Source organism: Peromyscus maniculatus, chromosome 7, assembly GCF_049852395.1.
Source record: "Peromyscus maniculatus bairdii isolate BWxNUB_F1_BW_parent chromosome 7, HU_Pman_BW_mat_3.1, whole genome shotgun sequence".
In the NCBI taxonomy this organism is placed as follows: domain Eukaryota; kingdom Metazoa; phylum Chordata; class Mammalia; order Rodentia; family Cricetidae; genus Peromyscus; species Peromyscus maniculatus.
Genome location: NC_134858.1, coordinates 105,285,729 through 105,302,892, shown reverse-complemented (window position 1 = coordinate 105,302,892; position 17,164 = coordinate 105,285,729). Strand labels below are relative to the sequence as shown.

The 17,164-nt window shown below is 49.9% G+C and overlaps 1 protein-coding gene across 3 annotated transcripts in view; it reads left to right on the top strand.

Annotated features, from left to right (window-relative positions):
• Mapkapk3 (MAPK activated protein kinase 3) overlaps window positions 1-17,164 on the top strand; it is a 34,711-nt gene that overhangs the window by 10,711 nt on the left and 6,836 nt on the right. For all 3 annotated transcript variants that reach the window (XM_006978372.4, XM_006978373.4, XM_042281598.2), the window contains exons 3-4: window positions 15,592-15,731; window positions 16,852-16,916. In XM_006978372.4, coding sequence (XP_006978434.2) covers window positions 15,592-15,731; window positions 16,852-16,916 — 205 coding nt within the window. The remainder of the gene's footprint in view (window positions 1-15,591; window positions 15,732-16,851; window positions 16,917-17,164) is intronic.

Below are 17,164 nucleotides of genomic sequence, written 5' to 3'. Positions count from 1 at the left end.
CTTATTCCTGGCCCTCTGCCATCCTTCCCTGTGTGCCACAGTCAGCCCAATCTGTAAAACGAGGGGCTGGGTACTTTGTTTGGCAAAGGGTCTCCCTCCCTTCTGACTGGGACACTTGGGTGGGCAGTGATCATGAACAGTGCCAGGGAAGTGGGCAGGAAGGAGTCCTACTCACTGTTTGGGCTGCTCTGGCAAGTGGTTGAGCTGCAGGATGGAGACTAGCCAGGAGATGCCCCAGGGTGCCTGTCCCCTAGCCACTCAGTGAGTGGTGTTGCCAGGGAAAGTGTCAGCTGCCTGATGCCACAAGCAGGGTCTGTAGTCAGCTAGGGACAGGAAGCTGGGGTTGTGACTCAGGTTTGGGCACTCCTCTCCATCCTCCTCCATGGCTCAGTTCAATGTTTGAGTCAGGCTAACCCAGTGCCAGGGGACAGTCTCAGAAACCCCAAGAGAGCAGAAATGAGTCATTGTAGCCCATCACCTTCACAGGGGTGTCCCTTGGCAGTGCCAGGCCATCTTCCTGGCTCCAAGAGGGCAAGATCTCTCCCCTTCTCTTGCTCATGTCCATGGCTCTGTGGCATGGCTTTTAGACACAGGAAATTTTTTCTAGAGGCTGGCTAGGTATTGGGAACTTGGTCATACTCTGGATGGACAGGAACAGGAATAGAGAGGGACCTGGGATGGGGTGGCCAAGGAAAACTGGAAGCCTGGACACATCACCGGTGCTTCTGGAGGAGTCTGAGTGGAGTGATGTAATGAGGCGATTCCACGGAGTCTGTCTAATAGTAAAAGGGATTTATTCTGGGTTAACTCACAATGAGCATAAGGGAGTTGGTCCCAGGATCCAGGAGGGATGGGGTGTGATCCAAGGCAGTTTTCTGGAGAACTCTGCCATGATCCACAGCACTAGCATCCAGTATCCAAGACCATGAGGTAGCCAAGAGAGCAAGCACATATGCATTCCAGGTCTTAAGGGGTCTCCCCTCGGCCACACCCCCAGAGGGGGCAGGTTCCTAGCAGTTACCTGTTGCCTACCAGGGGTGATGCTTCAGGGGTAAAACACAGACAACCACCCCTACAGTGATGTCTGCCTGCACTCATGCAGACCTGTGTGGGGAGCTGGAGAGACATGGATGAAGCTAAGGGAAGAGGAAAAAATGCTGAGATGAGCTGATACAGGCTTCGGGAACTGCAGGGCCAGGGGGTGGGATCAGAAGGTTCCCTGGGTCTCTCGCCATGCCTGGGATGGGATCTAGGCCATCTTCTCTGCACTCACTTTGTTTTGAATATTTATTTATTTATTTATTTATTTATTTATTTATTTATTTATTTATTTATTTATTTATTTATGTGTATGGGTGTTTTGTCTGCTTGTATATATGTGCATCACATACATGCCCGGTGCCCTCACAAGCCCTGGGAGTCTAGTTACAGACAGTTGTGAGATGCTTGATGTGGATGATGGGAACTGAACCCAGGTCCTCCGGAAGAGCAGCCAGTGCTTGTAAACACTGAGCCATCTCTCCAGCCTCCTCACCCTCACTTCTTTCCATGACAACCAGGGTAAGAGATGCTATCTACCATTCTGTTGGGAGTTACAGATGTACTGGGTCCCTTTTCTCTAGAACTGGCTGGAAGTTGAGAGCCTCAGCAGGGGTCATCTGGTTATGGCTTCGCCTGTCCTGGTCACCCACGCTTAGACAGAGTAGCCACTGTCCTCTGTGGCCCTGTGCCAACTATGTGGATATCACTGCAGTACAGCTGACCAGTTGAGGCACATATCTGTGGCCAGGCTCAGATCCGCTGGTGAAGACAGACCACCAAAGGGACATTATTTCTGAGATCAAAACAAAGCATTGTATTTACTAAAGTCTCTGTTCGTACCGTGAAAACATCCTCTTTTTCACACTATCGTGAAAGACATAGTGCTGGTGTAATGTTTCACAAATTATGTAGAGTTTTTTGTATAGTTTTAAAATTATATCTATGTATCGGTTTGGTTTTGTTTGGTTTTCCGAGATATAGTTTCTCTATGTTATCCTAGCTGTCCTGAAACTCACTCTGTAGACCAGGCTGGCCTCGAACTCTGAGATCCACCTGCAATTGAAGTAGAATTACATCACGTTCCCTCCTCTCTTTCTATGTATGCACAAATACATATAAATACCACTCGTGGAATCCATTTTTGTTGTTTATGTGTATATGGTTTCAGGGCTGACCTTTCTGCATTGGACAACCAATAAGGATGTTCATCTCTGGGAGAGATCAATTCTTCCCTCAAAAGACATTAGTTGCCTATAGTTCTGAGGGTGGGACCCTGTGACATTTCTCTCTGCCAATTATCTTTTAAGTTTATTTGGAAACTAGACATCAAAATACCAAACAATCCAATTTAAAAAATGGACTATAGAGCTAAACAGAGAATTCTCAACAGAAGACTCACATGGCCGAAAGACATTTAAGGAATTGCTCAACATCCTTAGTCATCAGGGAAATGCAAATCAAAAATGACTCTGGGATACCATCTTACACCTGTCAGAATGGCTAAGATCAAAAACACTGATAACAGTTTATGTTGGAGAGGATGTGGAGCAAGGGGAGCACTCCTCCACTGTTGGTGGGAGTGCAAACTTGTACAGCTACTTTGGAAATCAGTATGGTGGTTTCTCAGAAAATTGGGAGTAAGTCTTCCCCAAGACCCAGCTATATCACTCTTGGGCATATACCCAAGGAATGCTCAATCTCACCACAAGGACACATGCTCAACTATGTTCATATCAGCATTATTTGTAATAACCAGAGTCTGGAAACAACCTAGATGTCCCTCAACTGAAGAATGGATAAAGAAATTGTGGTACATATTCACAATGGAGTACTACTCAGCAGTAAAAAACAATGACATCATGAAATTTGCCGGCAAATAGATGTAACTAGATAATATCATCCTGAGTGAGGTAACCCAGACTCAGAAGGACAAACATGGTATGTACTCACTCATAAGTGGATACTAGATATAAAGCAAAGGATAACCAGACTACAACCCACAGCTCCAGAGAAACTAGCTAACAAGGAGAACCCTAAGAGGAACGCATAGGTTGCCCTGGGAAGGGGAAATAGAGGAGATCTCCATGAGTAAACTGGGGGTTGGGGGGCAATAGAGGGTAGGGGATGGGGGATGAGAATAAAAGGGAACAGTCCAGCTGGAACAGGGATGAAGTGGGAGAGCAATGAAAGAGATACCATGATAGAGGGAGACATCATGCGGATAGGGAGAAGCTGTGTGCTAGGGAAGTTCCCAGGAATCCACAAGGATGACCCCAGCTTAGACTACTAGTAATAGTGGAGAGGGTACCTGAACTGGCTTACCCCAGTAATCAGATCAGTGAATACCTTAACTGTCATCATAGAGTCTTTTCTCTAGTAACTGATGGAGGCAGATGCAGAGATCCACAGCCAAACACCAGGCAGAGCTCCAGGAGTCCAGTCAAAAAAGAGAAGAGGGATTCTGTGAGCAAGGGGCATCAAGATCATGATGGAGGAAACCTACAGAGACGACCAAACCAAACTAGTGGGAACTCATGAACTTTAGACCAACAGCTGTGGAGCCTCCATGGTACCGGACTAGGCCCTCTGTATAAGCGAGACAGTTGTGTAGCTTGATCTGCTTAAGGAGCCCCCTGGCAGTAGGATCAGGATCCATCCCTGGTGCATGAGCAGGCTTTTTGGAGCCCACTACCTATGATGGGACACCTCATGCAGCCTTGAGTCAGGGGGAGGGGCTTGGATCTGCCTCAACTGAATGTACCAGGCTCTGCTAACTCCTCATGGGAGTCCCTACCTTCTTGTAGGAGGGAATCGGGGAGTGGATGGGGGGGGGAGGCTAGAAGGATGGAGGAGGGAAGAGGGGGATCTGTGATTGGTACGTAAAATGAATAAAACATTTTCTTACTAAGAAAAAATATTATCCTTTATTTTTTATTTTTCATTTAATTTTATATGTATGAGTGTTTTGTCTGCATGTATGTCTGTACCACCTGTGTGCCTGGTGTCCACTGAGGAAGATGGCGTTATCACCTGGAACTGGATGTGGATACTTGTGACCCACCATGTGGGTTCTGGAATCAGCCCCTGGTCCTCTGGAAGAGCAGCTGGTGCTCTTGACTGCTAAGCCATCTCTCCAGCCCAATGTAGTTGATTTGACGGTTCAAAGAAAAGAAATGGATTCCCTCTGAGAAGTCAGAGGTAGAGAGCAGGCTGCCCTTTGATGTGCACTTGCGGGACTCACGGTCTTACTTGCCCCTTTGAAGAATTGAGGCCATTTCCCGACCCGTCAGATTGCTCCTGGAGGCTGCACCTAGCTGTCTTTGAGTTCTGGGAAACAGGGAGAAAGAGCCTAAGTTTATCTCAGGGCAAGGCCGGACAACTCCAAGCAAACTTGGAAAGCCATTTCCACCTGTGAAACAGCAGTCCCCCAGTGCATGTCATTGTGCTGATCTGAACTTGTGTGTGTTCTCAGTCTGTCCTTGAGACTGCCTAGGGAATGCATATGGCCATCGTCCCCACTTTTCAGATGGGGCCAGCGATTCCCGAGGTATGGAATGACCTACTGCTGGGTGAGCAGGGGAATGAATTAGTCTCCAGTGTTCAGGTATGTCCCACCTGAAACTGTGGCCAGAGTTGGTCTTGCCATGCATGACCGGAGGCACTGGGACCCTGGTTTACTCCCGCCAGCCCTCGTGTGCCCACTCTCCTTGCCTATGAGACCAGTTTTATTCTCTTTTTCTGGCAACATCTCTTTCCCATTCCCAGCCCCACCAGATCTGGCCCTTCTGCCTTTATTTCTAGGGTGACTGGAACTGGCAGGGAGCAGACAAACTGAGGCCATCAAAATTTAATAAATTGGAGGAGTCTGTGTTCTGAGACTTGCTGACATCAAACTGTGCCTTGGCTCTGCTGTCGGCCGGGCATCTTGGGGAGGTTGGGGCTCGGTGCCGCAGCTGCTCCCCTTCTCCCAGAACTGTGGTGAGTCGTGGTCAGGGAGGTTCTAACCTGCCAGGATCCTAGCCTTGATCTGGAAGGGGATCAGTCATCTGGGGGCCTTCTGTGCTCTTGGGGTCCCTTGCAGGGGTAGTCTGCTCCATTTCGCCCGCTTTGCAAGGGTATGGTCCCTGAAAGAAGGCAGAAGAGAGGGATCCAAGGCCAGTTTCCCAGAGCTGACCTCTTCATCAAACATTGCCGTGACTCATGCATAGAGCCCCCAAATCCTTGAGGCCAGAGTGTCTGTGACAGCATTCCCTGCCAAGTTTTGGGCCTGGTGCCAAGATAGGGCCAGTAAATGTTTATGAGATATGGGAATGGACAGGCCTTGCTAGGGAAGAGAGCAGAACCTGGGATCCCAGGGACTTCTCAGACTTGGAGATGGTCTGATGCAAATCACGTGGCCTAGGGAAGACATGAAACCTCTGAGCTACAGTCTGCTCAGCTGAAAATGTTGGGTAAGAGTGCAGCTGTTGAAGGGCAGGAGCTGATGGGTATTATGTGACTAGGACAGGGCATGGGATCTGCAAATGTCTGCCACTTTTGACACCTCTACCAAGCCTGGTCTGGACTCGGGAGTGTGGGGCCCAAGTCTAGGAAGGACTGGCTAACCCCCTCTGGTTTATTTTTCCCTAGTTGATATTGTTGGAGTATTGCCCACTCAACCTCACAGCTATGGAAAGAACATAAACCCCCCCCCCCTCTCTCTCTCTGTATACTTAGAAGCCAACAGCTCTGGGTTCAAGTGTTGACTCATTATCTGACTGTGTGACTTTGGGTGGCTCACTTAACCATACAGAAAGACAGTTTCCCCATAGGTGAAGGGTGTTGCTACTTCTTCTCTGGATACAGTGAGCGAAGTGTGAGATGTGCCAGCACAAACATGGACTTTGTATCAGGGAAGAACAATTGCTTTGAAAGGGGGTGCCCACACTGACCCGAAGGTAGGCATCCAGCTTGGGCCTGGGCATTCGGGGGTCATTGGTATCAGATGAGCTGACCTCTCTGAAACTTTGCATCTGGGGAGGAGAAGGTAAATGACCAGGGTGCGACAGAGGACAGGCTGTGGTCGGAACTTAATGAAGTAGAGTCTGATCTGGCGTGAGGCCAACTAATCCATAGCTGCAAAATTGGTTCCATTAGCTCTCTTAATGAGCTACAAAAGCTGGGAAAATGAGTGTGAGAGAATAATGGCACATGTCTGAGGCTTTAATTTGAAACTGTGGCTAAGAAGTTAGATTTGACATCACTACCAGCTCCCTAAATAGCACTGGTACTCTTGAGGATACGGCCGCAGGGAGTGTTGGGGGGAAGAGCGCAGTTGTGACGACTTTGGTTTTATAAGGTCCATGCTTGTCAAGAAGCACTTTTTATCCCCAGTGCCTACATGATGGAAGGAGAGAATTAACTCCAGCAAGGTGTCCTCTGTCCTCTCCCACACACCTACTATGGCACACACGATCCCGCAAGCACACACAGGCACACAAGATAAAAGTAAGTGTTAAAAATACTAAAATGGATGCTGGGCGGTAGTGGCGCACGCCTTTAATCCCAGCACTCGGGAGGCAGAGGCAGGTGGATCTCCGTGAGTTTGAGGCCGGCCTGGTCTACAGATCCAGGACAGGCACCAAAACTACATAGAGAAACCCTGTCTTGAAAAATGAACAAACAAACAAAACTACTAAATAGGAAGACACTCTTGTCTCTGTACCCTGAACTGACCTGGAGATGTTTGCACCTAGATCAGAGGCGGAGGCTGTGCCTCATGCTCTCAGCAGACAAAAACAGCCAGAAGAGCACACTGGCAGGTGAAGGCCAGGGGCACGTGTGTTCACAACCCTCACAGAGTACATGGCAGAGGCGCTCTCATATACAGGTCGGAACCAGATGTGGTGGTGCACACCTGTAATGTCTGCACTCGGGAGGCTAAAACAGAGGATCATGAGTTTGAGGCTAGCCTGGGCTTCACAATGAGATCCTAAACAAACGAAAAGGCTGGAAAATGAATCCTACTATTCCACTGGTGTCTTTTATAACACCAGAGGAGTAGCCCTGAGGGGTCACAGTCCCCGTCACTGTAGAATTAGAAGCCATAAGGGATCGTGGAGATGGCTGAGTTAACAACTCTTGTCAAGGAGGAAGTGTGGCAGGGCATCTTTTGTTGTCTTTTATTTTGTTAAAGCAACACACAGAGTATTAGATTCATTATGACATTGTCTTTATTTACTTCCCCTCCCTTCCTCCCTCCCTCCCTCCCTCCTTCCGTCCCTCCCTCCCTTCTTTCTTTCTTTATGTTTGTTTTTTGGTTTTTCTGAGACAGGGTTTCTCTGTTTAACAGCCTTGGCTGCCCTGGAACTTGCTTTGTAGACCAGACTGGCTTTGAACTCAGAGATCTGCCTGCCTCTGCCTTCTGAGTGCTGGGATTAAAGGTGTGTGCCACTAGACCTGGCTCATTATGGCTCGCTCTTTCCTTCCTTCCTTCCTTCCTTCCTTCCTTCCTTCCTTCCTTCCTTCCTTCCTTCCTTCCTTCCTTCCTTCCTTCCTTCCTTTCTTTTCTTTCCTTCTTCCTCCCTCCTCCCTCCCTCCCTCCCTTCTTCCTTCCTTCCTTCCTTCCTTCCTCCCTTCCTTCCTTCCTTCCTTCCTTCCTTCCTTCTTTCCTTCCTTCCTTCCCTCCTTCCTTCCTGTTTTTCAAGACAAAGTTTCTCTGTGTAGCCCTGACTGTTCTAGAACTCACTGTAGGCCCAGCTGGCCTTGAATTTAGAGATCTGCCTGCTAGGAATAGAGGCATGTGCCAACACCGATTGGCATCATTGTGGCATGTTCAAACATAATTTGTTCTCGTTGCTCCTCTTTCTCCCTCTTTCCCTATATTCTTTCCCCTTCTACATCCAGCCTCCTTTCTGCTTCCACATCACATGTGTTCTGTTACCCTCAGAGACCTCCTCTCCCCCAAAACATCTTTGCCTTTCCCCTCCCATGGTCCACTTTCTAGTTTTAGTGTTTTTGCTTATTCATGGCCTCCTTTGTTTTTTTTTTTTTTTTTTTTTCCGTTTTTCGAGACAGGGTTTCTCTGTGTAGCTTTGTGCCTTTCCTGGAGCTCACTTGGTAACCCAGGCTGGCCTCGAACTCACAGAGATCCGCCTGGCTCTGCCTCCCAAGTGCTGGGATTAAAGGCATGTGCCACCAACGCCCGGCTTGTTATTGTTTTTGAGACAGGGTTTTTCCATCTAGTTTTGGTGTATGTCCTGGATCTCCCTCTGTAGACCAGGATGGCATCGAACTCACAGAGATCTGCCTGGCTCTGCCTCCCAAGTGCTGGGATTAAAGGTGTGTGCCACCGCTGCCTGGCTCATGGCCTCCTGTGTGAGAATATGGGCTTCCTACAGGGAAAACAGTAGGAGTTGAAAGCTGTGTTTTCCTATAACACTGTGTTCGGTTCTTCCGCCCAGTGTTTGACACTGGGCATGTGCAGCCCTGGTTCACCCACGGCTGGGAATGCAGTGCTTCACTTCCTGTCTGCTCTGGCCTGAGGCCAGGATGAAACCTCTTATGAGCGAGAAGGTGTTGAGGGGATACACCAATCCTTGGCCCTTGTCTCCTCTCTGTCCTCTGGCAAAGAACAAAGACGGAATCCCAACGAAGCAGAGGGTCTGTTTATCTTGATGCTAAGTTCAGTCTTTAGGGGGGAATCCGTATTAAACATGTCCGCTTGTGTCTTCCTGTATCTTTTGCAAAACTGCTGCTGAAGGTGTTGCTCGAATTCACGCTCTGCCTGTTGCCTCTCACGGAAGGGGTTGATACTAAATCGCTTTTGGAATTTGGTCTCTTGGAAAAGCTGTAGCGCTTACCTGGTTTTGTTTCTTTGCCAAGACATCCAGGAAGCTCAGAATTAAAATTTGTCTTTGTTTTTACTTAAAAACTTAAATGCGTTTCTGGTAATTTTGTTTTTTCATTCTAGAGACAACCAGAGGCTTTTGTTTCACTTGGCTCCTCTTGTGCTTTGGAATTATATAATGCCTGAAACCTTGTGGTCCATGGACAAAGTCCATGGAGATAATGGGGTTTGGAGTTTCTGTGGCTCCTCTGTGGAGCCTCCTCATGTCCTGTGTTATCCTCCCACGGAGCTGGGACCTCAGTGGTCTAAATGGAAGATGTCTAATAGAGGTTTCCAGGCTCTGTCTTGGGCAAGGCTGTCATGGGTTGAGCTGTGGCAGCAAGACCATCGTTGAGACCCTCCTTGTGGCCAGTTCTCTGCTTGTCACTGTGGAGAAATTGAAGCTGTTGGAAGAGCTAATGGACAGATGGATGAATCCCGTTCTCTGAGAGTTCAAAGTCAACTTCATAGAGACTGGAGATACACGCAAAGCCAAGTGCCCAATCCCCACATACCCCGTACTTCCTGTACACCATGCATATACCCTTACACATGCACTCTGTCATGCGTGCACACACATATACCTCCATGTGCTTATACACCTGTTCTCACATTTATTTAGAATTTAGTCTCCCGAGTCTTGTGTAAGCTATGGTTTTCCACCCCTTCCTCTCATCTCCCCTCAGATGCTCTCTCAAAACTCAGTTCTCTCCCTCTCCCAGCCGCCACAGTGAGAGACTGGAGGCCTCAGGGCAATGACTTCATCTTCCTGAGCCTCTGTTTCCTTCATCTGCAAATTGAGGCTAATGGTTCCCACCCTGCTTGCCTCACAGGGTGGCACCAAGCATTCCCAGGAGATAAAGGACAGCAGAGTGTTTTGTAAATTGCAAATTGTTTTCCAAACAAACAAATGCTACTGTTATGTTCTTCGTCCTGGAACTCAAGAATTAAGCCACTCTCACCACACCCTGTATCTGTGTGGGAATGGGCAGAATTGGGAGGGGGGGCTGCCTTTCCTGAGGCCCAGTTCCACCTAGGGCTGCCAGAAGGGCACCAGCAAGTCACTGGCTTGCTAGGGTCTGGCCATCTGGCTGTCAGGTCTGAGTGCAGGAGAGAGAATTTGGCAAAGGAGGGTGAGGGAGAAGGCAGGGTGGAAACCTGCTTGAAAGGCTTAGGCTAGAGAAGTGTTCAAGGACATGCCACCTCAAACTCAATACTTTGCTGAGCTTCGGTGGGGTCCAGACTTCAGCTGTAGCCAGGGACCCTGACTCTTCAGAAGGAAGCCTTATAGTGTATGTGTATAGCTGTTTGTGTCTGTTGGGTACTAGCTACAGTCATGGAGCTGCCCGGATGTCACTGCTAACTAACCCTCAGCTTTGATGGACCCCGAGGAGCCCAGGAGACAGCAGTGGAGCAAGCGTGGGGGCGTCTGTCGTTGTCATAAGCTCCTTCCCTGATCTTTTTGTCTCTCCCGCATCTGTGACTGGGCAAACTGTTGCCCATTCTGAGTAGAGGTGAGTGGGCTCCGGCGTGGCCATGGGGTCTCTCCACGGGTGGTGCTGTAGCGGTGGCTACAATAGGGACTTTGCGAGCAGGGCCTGTCCAAAGGCTCCCTTTGTTACTGAGGCTCACAGGTTTACACTGGGGAAACAGAGGCCCAGAGAGACAAGGGTATTAGCTTAAGGCGTACTAAGAGTCTGGGTCTCCTGTCCCTGAGCCTGTGTTCATTCTCATGCTTGGGGACACTGTTTAAGAAGGATCATGTAGAATCATGTACCTGCATGAATGAAGTCAACTTGCCGTGGGGAATAGAGGAAGTTCTCATGGGTCCCTGGAAGAGGGAGGAAAGTCTGGTTCACTGAGGAGAATGGAGGAGGTATGTACAGAAAGTTTGGCCAGGATGTCATGCCTGTCCTTTGTGGAGCCCGCCTCTTGTTCTTATCTTGTTCCCATAATGCATTGTAAATGTTTCCTCCTTTCCTCCCTCCTTCATGGATGTAGTCACCTAATTTACAAGTAACATCAGAGACAAAGCCGGGCTCTGTGCCAGGCCCTGTTCCCCAGGACTGGGAACCAGAGGTGACCAAGCAGACAGACCCTGCTCTGTGGGCTCACAGTTTGATGAGGGAGGCAGCGGGATGGTGGCCTTGGGAGAGATTTCGAGAACAGTCATGTGATCAGGGACTAGTTATTTCCTCTCTTTGTGCTTCAGTTTCTTATCTAAAAAATAATGATAATGATGTACTTGCCTCCTAATATTTGTAACATGTTCTGAACAAAACCAGGCACATTGAAAATACAGTGTCTGTGTATATTTGTTTAAGGAGCGATCAAAGGAACAAGCTAATTGTAGGCTGTGAGCATTGTGGCATGGGAGGTAAAAAGGGCTATGACGTGGGAGCTTTCTGGGGAGCTGGGAATGTTTGCCATCTCCATGGGCGTGTGGTTCCCAGGGTGTGTGGGATTGTCTAAACTCATTGAACCAGACCTGTGAGACCTGTACATTTTACTGACTGTAAATTATACTCAATAAACAAACAAACAGAAACTATATAGACAGAGGAGAGAAATACAGGGCGAAAGGAGACTGTTGGAGTCCTTTTTAGGAAACAGGGTCAGGGGGGCTTCTGGAAGGAGGTGACATTAAGGGGAATCCTGAAGGAGGAGGAGGAGGAGGAGGAAGAGAAGGAGGAGGAGGAAGAGAAGGAGGAGGAGAAGGAGGAGGAGGAAGAGAAGGAAGTTCTAGCTGTGGGGAAAGAAGATGAGGAAACTTAGCTTTTACAAGATTTGGAGGCTGACAATGTAGCTCAGTTGGTAGAGCACTTGATCCCCAACACTGCATAAACCAAGTGTGGTGGCACATGCCTATAATCCCAACTCTCAAGAGGTAGAGGCAGGAGGATCAGGAGATCAAGGTCATTCTTGGCTATATAGTGAGTTCAAAACCAGCCTGGGCTCTATGAGACCTTGTTTAAACAAACAAACAAACAAAAGCCTAGCAGTAGGGATGCACACCTTTAACCCCAGCAATCTGGAGGCAGAGCCAGGTGGATCTCTGAGTTCGGGGCAAGCCTGGGCTACAGAGTGAGTTCCAGGACAGCCAGGGCTACACAGAGAAGCCCTGTCTCTCAAAAAACAATAGAACAGAAACAAAACCCAAACCAGATTTATGTGGTCAGAGAGGTGGCTCAGTGAGTAGAAATCACTTCCTGCACAAGCATGGGTACCTGAACTGGCAATCCTCAGCAGTCATGTAAAAGGTGGGTGTGGCAGAGCACGTCTGTTACTGCAGTGCTGGGTGAGGCTGAGATGGCAGACCCTAGGGACTCACCGGACAGCCAATATAGCTGAAAATGAAGCACCAAGTTCAGTGAGAGACCCTCTTTCCAAAGAAACATGGCTCAGGCTTAAGAGTGCCCACATGGTAACTCACAACTGTCTGTAACTGCAGCTCCAGGGAATCTGACACCATCTTCTGGCTTCCTTGGGTACCACGCTCACATGTGGTGCACACACATGGATGCAAGCAAACACTCATACACATAAAATAAAAATAATTTTTTTAAAAAGTGGAGAGGAAGTGTGATGTTGCCAGGTGGTGGTGGCACACACCTTAAATCCCAGCACTTGGGCGGCAGAGTCTGAGTTCGAGACCAGCTTTGTCTACAGAGCTAGGTTTAGGATAGCCAAAACTGTGCAAAGAAACCCTGTCTTAAACAGAGAGAGAGAGAGAGAGAGAGAGAGAGAGAGAGAGAGAGAGAGAGAGAGAGAGAGAGAGAGAGAGAGAAGACACCCATTGTGGTGCTCTGGCTTTCACAAGTTCATGAACAGGCAAGTGCACCCACTCATACACACACACACACACACACACACACACACACACACACACACACACACACACAGATCGGAGGCTATGCTGAGGGACAAACCAAGGTGGCAGAAGTGACAGTCCAGGAGGTTTCTTGGCAGCTGGGCCTAAGTGGGCTCAGGTTCAGGGCTTTGACCCTGTGGTCTCACCTGCAGAGAGAGCAGAGGAATCGTTCGTTGATTTACTGGGGGCAGTCCTTGTCCTGTGCCTTGGTACTAAAGGACTATTTTTTTAGTCTACAGGGGAAGTAGGGGAGGGGCCTCACCCAGCTTCATCTCAGAGCATCAGGCCCAGCCCTGCGCTTCTGTGACTCCTCTGTGGCAGCCTTCTTTCTTCCCTCGCCCCTCCCTTCGGCCAGCTCCCCCCATCCCCCTTCCTCGTTCGCTCAGGCCAGCAGTGTTTCCTCTAAGGACCAGCCAGGGAACCCCAGTTCACCTGCCTTGCTTTCGCTGTGCACCTGCTCCCAACCTGGCTGGTAAAACAGAGGGAGGGGCTGTTGGTCCTGCTGGCCTGGACACACTGTTCAGGGCCCAGAGGGAGCAGATCATGAGGTGGGTGGAGAAGACAAGTCTGGGTGCTGGGGCTGACGGTGTTTGTCTAGAGGGCCTGTGTCCACAGATGGAGAAGAGGAGGGGCACCTGACCCCGCTGGATGCATTCCATCTGTGAGCTTGGGGTCTCTGAGAAGAGAGAGGGCTTGGGGAGCGGGAAGGTTAGGAGGTAGACGAGGAATGATGTCTAAAGAAGGCTGGCTCACCTAGGGGCCCGTGGCTGAGAACGACAGAGCCACCTGGGACATGGCAGAGGTGGGCTGCTGTGGTGATTGCAGGATCTGAGACAGAGGTCCTCAGCCCAGACAGCGGGAAGCTGCTGCTGCGGTGTGGACCGCAAAGGTATTCTGTGAGGCCAGGCTCCATGGTACCCAGAAGTGGCCTTGGCCCGCAGCGTTCCAAGCATACCCTACCCCGGACAGGGTAACAGAGTGGGGAACTCAGAACGGACAGAGGGCCTTAGTAACTCCTGGCTCCCTGTATTTCTTGCACTGCCTGTATTCCCAGGCCGAAGCAGAGAGAAACAACCCCAGAGCTGGAGGAACAGTCAAAGGGCCGAAGATTCCAGAAACCACTGCTTTCCTCCCTCTTCCTGGGGACACTGCACTATCTTTACCTGGAGAGCTTGGTTCTATGCTATCTTAATTGTGCCTGGGTAAACTGGCTCTCCTCATCTTATATCGGGGAAACTGAGGCCAGTGTGTCCTAGGTTCCTCTAGGTGCTGAGCAGGGCAGAGATGGTTGGAGTGCTGATCCCAGCCTTTCTCAAATAAAAAGTAAAATACAGCTGGTCCTTGGATGAGCAAGGCTGCTGGGGTGGCTTGTCACTGCTGTCCCGTTCTGGGCCCTCTCCGCTTGTGCGCTGGCTTCTCTCACAACTCCTCCAGGCCCTCACTCCCAGGGTTTGCTCATTTCCGATGATCAGCCTTCTGGAAGGCAGCCATAGCCCAGGGCTGTTAACCTGGGCGAGATTCCTGACACTTGCCTACTTCATGCCTGCTTTACTGAGATGAGTCTTGTGGGGATGACTCTGTTATTACTGCATTTTACAGGGTTGTGGGCTGTGGCTTGGAGCTGTGCATACTTACTTTTAAGGTCAGAGTAAGTACTGGAGGAATTCAATCCCCAAACTACATCCAACTCCACTCAGTTGTCATTTTCCTCAATTAGGGTCCTCCCTGTCCTGCGTTTATACCTCTGTGTTATAAGCTGGGGTCTATATAGGCATGGGATGAGGGTGGGGTCACCTTGAGGTGACCCCATCTCTAGCATCATCCCTTTGCTCTGCACAGAAGATCTCAGGGAGCCTACAGAGTTGTGTTAAAAGCCAGAGGTCATGGCCAAACAGCTAATTTTATCTTATTTATTTAAATTTTGGTGTGTGTGTGTGTGTGTGTGTGTGTGTGTGTGTGTGTGTGTGTGTTTAGAAGACATCTTCCTTCCTTTTACTATGTGGGTCCCAGGGATCAAACATGGGTCACCAGGCTTGGTTCCAGGCACTTTTACCCACTGAGCCTTCTCAGCAGCTTCAAGCAACTCATTTTAGAAGCACTTTTCTTGGTAGTGACAGTTTTGTCCCTGCACCCACTCCTGGAGAATGTGATGTCTTAATTACCTTTGCTCTTGCGGGAAAGCAGCTGTGTCTCCCTCCACTCAGGGTCAGGTCCCAGAGGGATAGACTGACGGACACAGGCCTCCCTGCCTCTTCAGACAGCCTCTGTATATCTAGTTCCAACGTCTTTTCTGTGTTCTGATCTTCACCTTTTGCCTTCCTCTAGCACCCCCAGATTCCCATAGAGATTCTGGATGATGGACACAAGGCGTCACCAAGGGCCTACAGATCCCAATCAGCCTGGATAACTGGGCAACCCTGTCATCAGTTGTAAAAATGAGGCTGTAAAGATACGTGGTCCCTGGCCTGCTGCCCGGTGACTCAGATGATCCACCACAAACCTTGCTCAATCTCTACTTCATTTGCTTCCCCTGAGAAGAGAATCCGGGACTTTTCTGACCTCTGAACTCTAGCCTGTCAGGGTCTAACCGCCCAGGGCCCTCTAGACCTCTTGGCCAAGCTGCTTGTGCCCAGGGCCGACCCCTCAAGTTCAGAGGCTCACTGGACCATAAAGCAGGGAAAAGTGGATTTCAGTTTTCATTCTGCCCCTCACAGATACATTCCTGATGCTTGGGCGGGTCACAGGCCTCTTTGAGCAAGGGGAGAGGGGTAGTAAGCATGAGCCTGATGCCCTTGGTGCCCGCCTCCCACAGCTCCTGTATGACAGCCCCAAGGCCCGGCAGGAAGTGGACCACCACTGGCAGGCCTCAGGCGGCCCCCACATCGTGAGCATCCTGGACGTGTATGAGAACATGCATCATGGCAAGCGCTGCCTCCTCATCGTCATGGAATGGTAGGCAGGTACCCTGCCTTTAACCCCGCTGGTGTCCTTGGGCCCCCAGGACCACTGCTGTCCAAGGACTTTCTTCTTCAGCTAGCAGCCCCGAGTGCCACTCCAGCTCTTGAGGAGTAGTGCAGTGGACAGTCACAGGCCTTGGATTTGTAGAGCTGGCCACCAGGGCATTTCCACAAGGGCAGGAAAAGTACTTCCATAGCTTTCTGTTGCCTTCCTGGACAGGACTTCCACTCTGCAAGGAGTTGTCAGAAAAAGCTGCCAGGCCCTGAATGTGTGGGCAGGGAGCTTTGGGAAAGAGCAGGATACACACGGCTCTTGGTTTTCTCCTTTCTATGGGACTTGTCCTGTTGGATGCTGGGTATTGAGGCCTGGGGACAGGAGCCATTGGCCGCCTCCACCCTGGGTTTGTGCCATCAGTACTAGGGCACAACCTTAGCCTTCCTCAGACCCTATGCCCCCTGTCTGGGTTCTTTTTGTCTGCCTATCAAGCGTCTCCTCACTCCATAAGTTAGCTAACTGTTCAGATTTGGGGTTCAGACCCTGGCTCTGCCACCCACTAGCTGTGGGACTGTGGGCACCTGCTAATCTTTCTGAATCTCTGTAACTCAAATGTTAAATGTGGAGGAAGATCGTAATGAGGTGTTCACCCCGAGCTTGACTCTGTTCCAAGCTCTCCCTGTATATCACCCAGTCAATCTTCATGACTCCTGGAGGTTGGTGTTATTATTCCCCTTTAACAAAAGAGGTAGCTGAGGGAAAGAACCAGACCAGGGTTCCGTAGCAGTGTGCATGCAGGGTGGAACTCAGGGCAGAGCACACCCCAATCACACGGAGAGCAATGGACCATGATGGACATCTCGTTATGCATCTGGAGGAGTACCCTTGGATAGGGTTGGGAGTGTCCAAGTCTCACAGCCAGGCAGAGCCAGCACCACAGGGAGCATGGGAGTTTCCTGGCAAGGATCCGGGCCTACCACCTTTGCTTAGTTCCGAAAGTTCGGATCAATCCCACCCAAGCTGGCAGCCCACCACCTGCCAGGCACACGGGCCAGGCCTCTGACCCAGGGCAGAGCAAACTGGTGATGCTCAGTTCTCCTCCTTCCTGCCTGTCTTGCAGCATGGAAGGCGGTGAGTTGTTCAGCAGGATCCAGGAGCGTGGTGACCAGGCTTTCACGGAGAGAGGTTTGTGTGGGCCCTGGGGCCAGTGAGGAGTTAGTGTGGGAAGGCTACCCTGGAGTTGCTATGAGATACTGACTGGGCAAGGCCTGCCCCTCCTGAACCTCAGGATTCACATGAGAACCAAAGAGAATGAGGTAGACTGTCCCATCCCCTCAAGGGGTTGGTTCTTTGAATCTGTAACATTAGAGACAGACTGTCTGTGGTCTTGAGGTGGAAAACTTGGTGCTGACCATTGGTAGAACTGATAGGAG